Below are 10961 nucleotides of genomic sequence, written 5' to 3'. Positions count from 1 at the left end.
GTAACTTTATTATTTTAAAAACTTCGTTAAGTGTAATTTTAACAAGTCAGTCAATTTTAACCTACAATATTATAGTAATGTACTGACTCTCATGTATATTATACAGCATTAGTTGAGAGATTTTTTTCCTTGAGAAAATTTGGCATGTACTGTAACGTTACCTGATATATATCCAAAGTAATCGATATTGAATCGAATCTAATCGAATCGCAAGCTTGTGAATGAGAATCGAATCGAATCGTGATATTTGTGTCAAAACCCAGCCCTACTACACGGTGTCTTGTTGTGTTCGGAGCATCTTTATCCTTTGGTTTCTGCGTAGACCTGCGCATTCGGCTCTCTCGTAAACACTACATGCGCGAATCTGTGGGCGGGGCTAAACGGACAGTGATGGCGATCTTCTGCGGAGGCGGTGCTTATCCACACTATTAATCTCTCGTAAACACTACATGCGCGAATCTGTGGGCGGGGCTAAACTGACAGTGATGGCGATCTTCTGCGGGGGCGGTGCTTATCCACACTATTAAATCATAGAGTAGAACATTCCAAAAGCTGTCATTTTGGCAGACTGCCTTCAATATAACATGTTTTTTGGATAATAACAGATTTTTGAGTTCTGAAACTTACAATATGTTTTTATAGTACAATGACCTCTTATAAGTCAAAAGTTTAAGGGAATTTTGGTTCAGTTCATGACCCCTTTAAATGTTAAAAATGTTGGATTGATTTTTTTGTGAAACATTTTAGCCTGTTTCACTTCAGTTTTATAAGAACAAAACAAAAAAGTGATCAGGGTCTGTTGGCTATCATCAAACTTCAGTTTGACATCAAAACTTCATCAGTTTGTTAACATCCTGTTAACATCCTCAGCCGTGTGTGTCTGCAGTTTACCTAGCTGGCTACTTACATAGAAGATGAATTAGCATCAGCCTGTTCGTTTCTTTTTGCTTCATTGGGCAGCTTTTAAGTTTACAAGGCTTGTTTGACTGGGCTTTATTATCTCCATTACCGGAGTCATGAAAGGTTGTCAGCATTCTCTTAAGGATGAACTCGAAAATGAGCAGCTAATTTTCACAGTTTGACTTGTGTGTCTTTAATAAGGGAGACTTGGAAATGCATCTGTTGTTCAATTAAAGTCAGCCAATTCAAAGGGCTTTTTGAACACTGAGCTTTGAAGTCGAGAAATGCTTAGTAATTTCATTTATGTTCCCTCTTATTAAGTATTTACTTCCTTGTGATTAAATTGTGTATAACAGTGTCATTCTGATTTCCCCCAGAAATCTTTGTTCATTTTGGAGGAGCAGTAAGCATCAAATCGTCTCTCAGACCCGTTAAGCTTCACTTAAGAACATTTGAGATTTCTCTGACACCTCTCATCCTCACGTTCAGCCGTGAATCCTTCAGGATTGGTGTCCTGCTGAACTCAGAGTGGCTCTCATGACGTTTGGCAATCTGCAGTCCTTCAAGTATGGGAGAGTAACAGCAGGACACTTAAAGTAAAATAACAACCTCCTGTGCACAGATTCCAGATCAGGGTTTAATACAGGCATTAACCTAATGCTGAAATCATCCCACTTGAGACCCAATGGCCGTACAGTCCTAATTGTGTTCTTTGAATCTAGGCAGATTTCCATTTTGTTTTAACCTGGTTTGTTTGTGTTTATGCCCGGCTCTGGGCATAAGAAAACAGGAGATGCTGAGTGAAAAAAAACTGATTGAAAGGCTAGTGAATCAAATGAATCCAGTCGTGTCAAAGGTGCACACTGCTCTTGACACACAGCAGCTGGTTTCCTGACAGAGAAGTGTCTTTGATTAAGAGATCTTGGTGACAGAGTGAAGAAACTCATTGGCATGGCGCCCCAATCAATCATATAAGATCTTAAAGTCGCATAATATTAGGGCAAGGTATAGAACCATTCAAAAGTTTTTAATTATTGAGAGGAAAAGTTTCAATATTACTTTAAAAAGGAAATTAATGGCAATACACATCCTGCGGTGGAGATCTGACAGCCTGTCTTCCTCTCTCTCCGTCTGTTGGTGAGTTTGTGTCAGTTTTAATGTGTACACAAGCACATGAGATTCTGCTGGATGTAAGCATGTAATATTTAAAACCATTTCCACAATATCCCACACAATAGATGCATTAACACTCGGCTCTGGAAACAAACAAGTGCCTGGTTTTACAGCTTCATCTGTCTCTGCCTTGAAATCTTGCCCTGTCCTCAGCTTGTCTCACTGTAATAAAGGCCTTTGCTGAGACCTTGCATGAATACTGCATTCCTGTCATCTCTCATGCATCCAAAATGAGATCAGTGAGTCAATGATGAGATTTATCATTAGAATTTTCATAAGGGGTAAAGGTTGTGTTTCCCCCTAGGCTCTTTTGCACATGGAAAAGTACAACGCCACCAACCTGACAGTGACAAGCAGCACCTATCACGCGATCGCTCTGATCTGAACATGCAAATAAACCTGTTCTTTCATAATTAACTACACCGAATAAGCATTTCCAGATGTCCTATGAAATATTTAGGGGCTTGAGGAGGTATAAGAGAATTAAGTACATTCCCAAACTGAGTAGAAATGTTCCTGTTGGCACAAATAGCTTTCTGTTACCTGGATTGGTGTAGAGAACTTGTGTGCGAAGGTTAAATGGTGAATTAGGTGAGTCTGTCTAAGATTAAAATGTGCCACACACACTTCTGTTCTGCTCAAGCCTTAGCATTTATGCTAAGGAAAATCTGAAGGGAAAAATTAGACAGATTTGGGAAATGGCATGTAACATCAATGCATATGTTACAGTGTAAATATTTATTTATAAATAAATGTAAATGTTTATTTATTCATGGTTACACTTTATTTTAATGTGTCCTTGTTACAGTGTAACTATACATTTGAGTATTAACTACATGTATATGGTTAGGGTTACTTCCATGTAATTATGCATAATTAATTGTAATTATAATAGTACATGTAACGTGTAACAAGGACACCTTAAAATAAAGCGGTACCTTATTTAATTATTGCTGATTTTTTTTCTCTGCATATTTTTAATGTGTATTTATTTATTTGAATTATTTCATAATGTGTGTGTGGTATTTGTTCTATTTTATATATACTATAACTTATTTACTTGTAATGCTTCTTACCAATTATATTGTATTTTTATATAAATATATATTTTTTATTTGACAGAAATATTAGAATACAGTAGTAATATATTACTAGTATATTTATATTTTTTATGTACATATAAAATACATTTAATAAATTGTATTATATGGTTTATTAATATTAATAGATTTATTTTATTTTATTCGTTTTTTCGCTGGACTTATGGAAATATATGGAAAGCAATATGCAGATACCCAAACACTATGCTCCATGAGCTTGTTGAGCATTTCATTTCAGAGCCGTAGGAATTGCATTTATACATTTGGCAGATGCTTTTATCACATTTGATCAGTATCCAAACCCATGATTTTGCCATTGCTATTGCCAAACTCTGCTAATTGAGCTGCAGGAATGGGGAATTGGTCCTCTGTTTGCTGCTATAGGAGCTTACACTGTTTTGGCTCGATTTTCCACTGGATGTTAGAACATGGCTGTGAGTGTTTGCCCTCATGCAGACATGAGAGCATCAGAGAGGTCAGGCGCTGATGCCAGGTGATTAGGGTCTGGCTGTTCTAATTCATCCCAAAAGCAAATCATTCAAATGTGCTTTTACCAAAAATGTATGGTTGCATTTCTGTAACATTAAATAGCATTTCATATTTATGTGTTTTAGGATTGTCCTTTATTTTTCAGCATGTTGAAATATGATATTACAGTTGAGATACTGTAAGATTGATACATTTTTGTCCTTGAAATGCTTGGTATCATTTGTCATCAACAGTTTTTCCATTCTTAATCTATGTTTGATAGCCGCTCTTTCTGTATAATATATCACTCCCTTGCGAATAATTGCAGGTATGACCGATGATCGTCTTATTAAGTTGTTTTAGCAGTCACAGTTTGTTCGCTATGATAGGTGGGAATCGTTTCCGTGTGCTAAATGGTCGCTGCCTCCAATTTTTAGTTGAACTGAAGCAGGATTGAAAAATGAGTTACAATAAAACAAACACTGAGAAAAGCACAGCATAATGACATGCTGGATATCAGTTTAATAGCTAATCAATATTTGTTGTTTGTTCAATTGTGCAGCCTCAGATGTTTTCACATCTAATTGATTCTGGCAAAGGGGTTGTTGCGCAATGGACGACCTTATTTTAAGTAGGTATAATGTATTGCGAAACTTGTACTGCACTAAATACAGCTACACAGGTCACATGGGTGTGTTAGTGGTGTCTGCTTTCTGTTTTCTGTCTATTTAATTTATTTAAACATTCATACATAAAATGGTATGAATACACACCTTGTATGATGAGCATGTTTTTTCTATTAAATTCAGAATTTAAATTATTTTATTTTTTGATTATTTTTAAGGAAATAAGGTTACTCCCTTAAAAATGTAATGATATTTCTGAATTAACAATTCATGATGAAAAAAAAATTAAAAAGTATTTAAATTGTTTCTAATATAATATATAATTTGTGTTTTTTTTTCAAATACTCTTATTTTGACCCAAATATTAGAATACAATAGTAATCTTTAGATGCAAATTATTATATTATTTCTTATTTGTTTATATGATATTTATATTTTTTCTAATATTTAGTAATGTATTAAATGCATTTTATATTATTTATATGTACTATTTGTTTTATTTCGTTTTACTTGCTAAAAATGAATAAAGTTACTTCAGTTTGTAATGTCATTGTTTGTGGTGCGACTACCTAAAATGTATTGAAAATTATGAATTAACAACTGATTAAAAAAAAAATTTTTTTTTTACCTTGAAAAAATTTATTTAAATGCTTTTTTTTAATGAAAATAATGATTAAAATGTGTTCACTGACATGCATTCAAATTAAAAAGAAAATTAGTATTAAAATGACTCTTAGTAAAAAAAATAATATAAAACCACATAAAACATGAATACAAAGAGTATATTTTTAATAACTTGATGAGTGATTTAAACTAAATTTTTTTTAACATTATTTTTCCATTTCTTTATTATGGACTCTCTTAATTGACCCAAAAGCAACAGTTATTTTAATATTATTTATATACTATTATAGTATTAATATTTTGAACTAGCATTTATTTGTTTGTTGTTCATGCTTTTGTCAATTTGATTAGTTTGTGCCTGTCTTTTTAAGTCTTTCATAATTTTTATATTTTATTTTATTTCAGCTTTACGTCAATTCCCGAAAACTATTTCTAATAGTTTTAGCTTTAGTTAACAAGACACAAGTAAACAACCACCCAGGAAAATCTAGCAACTGCATAGCAACAGGAAAAATCGCTCTGAACCCCGTAAAATTATACGTAGCAATATATAATGATTGATTGTTCAATACTGATTTGAATAGGCCTCTGAAGGAAGCCTCGTTTCATGTTTATACCCATGTTAATGATCAATCCTTCATGTTTATGTATCACCTGAATGTGTAATTAGAGAACTTAAAAGACATGCACAAATTTCATCGTCAGGTTGAGAGCCGACAAACAAGAGAAGCATTTCTGTCAGGCGACACATAAAATGCAGCCTCAGGTGACTGGCATCTTGAGCTAATGTTCCTTGCCTGTATGAAATGTGCCTCCATTCAGCTCCGCAAATCCCCTCCAGCGGCATATACGGCTCCAGTATGCATCATTGTTCTTAGATGACAGTTTTAATCAAGGTGACAAGTCTTTGTGTGGTTTCATTAATGGCTGACAGCCGCAGTGCTGTGGCACATAAGGGAGAATGCAATGTGCTTCACGGACTATTTCCTTTGCCCCAAAAGCAGAGCGCCATCTGAGGATTACAACCTGTCACACAAAGACAATTACACTTCAAAAACACTTTATGAGCTCAACCGATAAAGACAAACGCAGAAGCGCCACTTAAGATGCCCGAAACCCACTGATAGTGTCTGCGCCGCTCACCAGAGTGTTTAAGCTTTAGTGTTCGAAGCGTCTATAAGGGGTTTAAGTTTCAAAAATAGTATCTTTTATGTCACGGCTGGGAGTGAAGAGACAGATCCCTCAGGGACACTTTTATTGAAACGAAACCAAACGGTTTGAAACAAAAGCTCCATTGTGTTGGGCTCAATGAAATCAGTGTATTTATACAGTATATATTTTTGACAAACAGAGTACTGCACAATGGAGTTTTAATGTTTAAATTGAAAAATTAAGTGATATAAATAAAAATAAAAAAATGTTTTAATTAACTTTATTGTTGTTATAATTACTTTAAGAAGTACATTCTGTTGTAAAATAGTAATACATTTCTGTCACAATTTCTTCAAGATAAACTGAACTTTTATTTTGGTGGTTTGTAATGAAGACCTTTTGTGTTTTTATGTGTTTTGTCAAATGAAATGTTAAAAATGGACATGTAGTCATGGTCATGGTCATTGTAGAAACTGATTCTTTAGCCCTATTCGAGCGGGACTAGTTTTACAGGGCGTCGTTAGAGAAAGTTGCTTTTCACAGACGTACTTTGTGATTTTAATGTACCGTACGAATCTGCCACGTCTGTGTTTTTCTCACACAACCTCTATAATAATTCCATAGCAAATTACCTACTGTTTCTCGGCAAACTCCGTGATCCTCTGAGAAAACTGATCGCGTCCGAATGCGAAGTCTGTGATTGCCGACGATATTTTTTTCACAGCGCGTTTCCTTGTGTGTTTTGGCCAACGTGAATTACCGTATACGCTTTTACCACGCAGCGCGTGTATTTCTGATATGTTTGCATCCCGGCAAAGAAATAAAAATATAACAATAATAAAATCAAGCGCCAGATCACGTAAACTGTTAATACTGGCTACTGTAATATCAGCGTCAACGTCAGCTTAACGTTACTCAACTTCATTTCTGCATTCAATTATATAATGTTTTAATTAGGCTACATATGTACCTTTATGAAAATTAAACATGGTTCCCTTTCAGTCGGTCACTCCGAGTCAGAGTCCGGTCTCCGTTCCCTCCTTCAGGGAACGAGGGTTACCATACGTGACCGAGACGTTTACCTTAAATTTAAAAAATAAAATAGTTAAACTAAAGTAACCGCACATTAACCATGCTTTTGCTATACTAGCCATATAGCTTCACCATGGTATTTGTAGTAAAACTTTGGTTATACTATCAATTCGAATGACTAGCCTATATGCAAAGCACGCATGAGCGCGTGATCTTAGCAATGCCCAGATGTCCAAAACAGACCCTCCCACCTCTGTAATAAACACGGAGATGTTAGTCGCGTCCGAACTGAAAGTCGCAGACGTCAGGTGATAAGAATCGAAACTCAAACGTAGTTTAGAAAACTAGTCCCGTCCGAATAGGGCTTTTATCGGCACAAGTTTCTTGAGGTTTCTGTTTCTGTACAGTCATATAAACACTGTAGCAATAGATGCAGCAGCAGAGCTTCTTTCAAATCACTATCTACAGCTCTTTCCTTTACTCTTTTTTTCTTCAAGTTAGGTAATCTAATTTGAATGGTCATGAAGTGATTCTCAGAGCAGCTCTGGAGATAAAGATTGTGTGTTCATGTACTTATATAGTGAGACAGCAGAGGCTGAGAACACCACAAGCATCATGTGTCTTTGAGTACTGTACATGTAAACTCTTAATAAAGTTTTTTTTGGCATCTGGCATTTTTGGCAGGTTGGCATCTCATTCCATGAAGAACCTTTAACATCCATGAAACCTTTCTATTGCACAAAAGGTTCTTTATAGTGTAAAAATGTTCTTTATATTATTAAAATGTTCTTCACACTAAGAAAAAAAAATGGTTCTTTTAAGAACTGTTCACAGAAAGCTTTTTGGGGAACTAAAAATGTTTTTCAATATTTTTATTTTTAAATAAACTGCAGCATTCATTGACTCTGAGACATGCAGAACAAGCAGACTTTATATGCAGTCTTTTTGTGCTTTAACCCTTAAATGCATTAATGTTTCGCCAATCATTATTACATATTCGGGTCTTTAGCAATATATCCAGCACGGATGATCTAACTGCTGCAATAGCAAAAAACTCTCTTGATATTTTAAGAACAATTACAGAAGAATAAAATAAAGCATATTTCGTTACCTTTTGAAACTTAAAAGGGTTCAATTTGAGCAGATTATTTTACCATCGTTGTCATCGTTAGAGCGCACATTCAGCATCTGCCTCACATTTACGATCTCCCTACTTTATATTTGTTCATCCAAATTTTTGCCAAATTCTGTGACATTCTACGTTATTAAATACCATTTTTATGACCGAATTCTGTGATTCTCTCTGCCTTTTCTGCTTTGTAGAAATCATAGGACCTTAATTGTGTAACAAATGTTTTGCTCAGGTAAAGGTGGGCACAGAGTCACAGATGCTCGTGGTCATCATCTGGCTGTGCTACGGCACACCACACCTGGACCTCAAGGACAAATGGTGCACAGGTTGCATTGAAGTACCAGATCAGCAAATGCGCAAATGCAATGCTACATTTATGGCAGGATGGTCTTCACTTCAGTTTTTAAAGACAATCGGTTGGACAGCTTACAAAATGTATTAAATGCATCAACCTTTCTTTTCTAGTGTTGCTATCTACTAAAATGACCTGCTTAAAATTTAGGAAGATCTCTTTTTAATCTTTATAGTTTGTGTGATGAAGCTAAGATATCATAGTAGACACACAAAAATATAAGCATAATTACAATTATAAAGTCATGTTTATTGATTATCTTTTTAAAAGACAATCACATATTTTGGGGGATTTTCTTAGTATGTATAACATTAACTGTGATTGATTGATTAATTCATCAGCACATCCTATAATGTGAACTGAGTTGACTGACAGCCCTCAAAACATGATATATTTGTGTTTTCACTGCTTCTTTCTTTAGTTACTTCAAAATAAAAGAAAAAAATGGCTTGATTATTAGGTGATGTTTCTTTGCCTTGGTTGGAATGACATTTTGATTGTGGCATAAAAGGTTTGCCACCGTGTATTTTCATAGAGAACTGAAGGTTTTCATTTTTAGCTCATCAATCCAACGCAATTATAACACAAACGGCGCTCGCAAGGTTGCTTTGGTCCATCTTTTCAGCGTATAGAGAAATATTTTCAATTCTGCTCAAGGCAGCCGTTCCTGACCTTGTAGAAACTGATTCTTTTTTGACACATGTTTCTTGATGTTTCTGTTTCTGTACTGTCATATAAACACTCTAGCAATAGGTTCAGCAGCAGAGCTTCTTTCAAATCACTATTTACAGCTCTTTCCCCATTTTTTCCCCTTCAAGTTAGGTAATCTAATTTGAATGCAAATGTGCGAGCAGTAGGCGAGTGGGAACGCGCCTTTAAAATATCAATATTTATTGCATCTATTTAAACTGCTGGGTTGGTATAACGTTGGATATTTAAAAACGTGTCCATGGCATGTGTTTGAATTGTCACCGTGGATTATATTAAATGCACTAGTTATGTATTCAAACTCTCAAAGCCTTCAAAAAATACATTAACACCAGTCAAGAGCAGATCGCTCTGCATTAACCACATGAAAGCATTTTCTGTCAAGCTAATGCTATGCAAACACCCCGTCCTGGGTGAAAATTGTCTCCGCACCCACTCGTGTCCTCTGGGACGTGTAATGGGAACGAATTGTGTCCTCTTATTTTTCCCTAATGTTAAGAAAGCCATGCACGGCTCTCAAAGGAGATCACCAGACGCAGTGAATGCAAAGACGAGCTGATCCTTAAGGCTGTTCTGATCCTCAATCTTAATGTTTGGCATCTGGAAGCTTATGATTCAGTTGTACTTGTTCGCTAGAGGATGCATGTACAGTAATAGCAGAACACGACACTGGACACAATCATTAATTAATTATTCTCTGTGTTGAATCTATGCGTTACTGTAATGTGCTATAAATATTAAACATATACTAATCCACATTTTATTATGCAGTATGCAAGGTGAGGCAGTTATTTTACATTTTGAAGTACAGAATATTCACTTTGAATAGCAATTGAAAATCATGTGCTGTATAAATATTAATAAACTTTTTACTATTTAGTAAGCAGAGACTTATTTGAAATTTCAATCAGCTGTTGCTAAAATTACAGAAATATTACTCTTGAAGAACAATCCATCATAAAGTGTTATGGATTTGATACTGACCAGCATTTTACTATTGCATCTGTTATTGGTGATAGTTAATTTAAAATTGTAACACTTTTAATGACAGTTTGACGTTATGTACTATATGAATACTGATAAATCAACTTTTTACTATTAATATACAGTATAAGTAGAGAATATTATTTGAAATCTTAGTCAGTTGTTGCTCAAATTACAGAAATACTATTCTTGAACAACAGTTCATCATAAAGTGTTGTGAATTTTTAATATTGACCAATACTTTACTATTTACATTGTGTACATAGTGACAGTTACTTGAAAATTGCAAGGATTTTTCACTGAAATTAAAAGTACAGAAGCAATAAATTTATTTAATAGTAAATGACAGTGTGCTACAGCGAAAAAAAATGGTGTAGGATTTACTTTGAAACAGTTTTCACTCAAAGATGTATCAATTGATCATTGAATTCTCAAATAATTACAAAGAAAGAGTAACACATTGAAATAAATGTGAAATTTTAAAGTATAAAGACAGAAATAGTACTTCAACATTTCTTACAGTGTTTATGAAAACCACAAGCGTGGACATCGCACGACCCAGAGAACTCGCGGTGATCTTCATCGCTCGGAGCGCGAGGTCAGTGGTGTTTCGGAGCTCTTTCAGAACTTCCGGATTGTGACCACCCTCGTGCTGGTCCTTCAGTGCCTTAGCCTGGTGCACCTGCAGTAACGCCATAGCGTGTAAGGCG

At 35.0% G+C, this 10961-nt stretch overlaps 1 protein-coding gene across 1 annotated transcript in view; it reads left to right on the top strand.

Moving 5' to 3' along the window:
- The first annotated feature begins 3601 nt into the window (after positions 1-3601).
- The window catches only part of LOC107753676 (metabotropic glutamate receptor 8-like), an 81586-nt gene continuing 74226 nt past the window's right edge, over positions 3602-10961 (top strand). Inside the window, exons 1-2 of the mRNA XM_016569877.1 lie at positions 3602-3607; positions 8440-8533. Of these exons, the coding sequence (XP_016425363.1) occupies positions 3602-3607; positions 8440-8533 (100 nt within the window). The remainder of the gene's footprint in view (positions 3608-8439; positions 8534-10961) is intronic.

The sequence above is a fragment of the Sinocyclocheilus rhinocerous genome, unplaced genomic scaffold (assembly GCF_001515625.1).
Source record: "Sinocyclocheilus rhinocerous isolate Xijiao unplaced genomic scaffold, SAMN03320098_v1.1 scaffold200, whole genome shotgun sequence".
NCBI lineage: Eukaryota > Metazoa > Chordata > Actinopteri > Cypriniformes > Cyprinidae > Sinocyclocheilus > Sinocyclocheilus rhinocerous.
The sequence above is the reverse complement of the archived record's forward strand: the minus strand, read 5'-3'. Positions and strand labels throughout refer to the sequence as shown.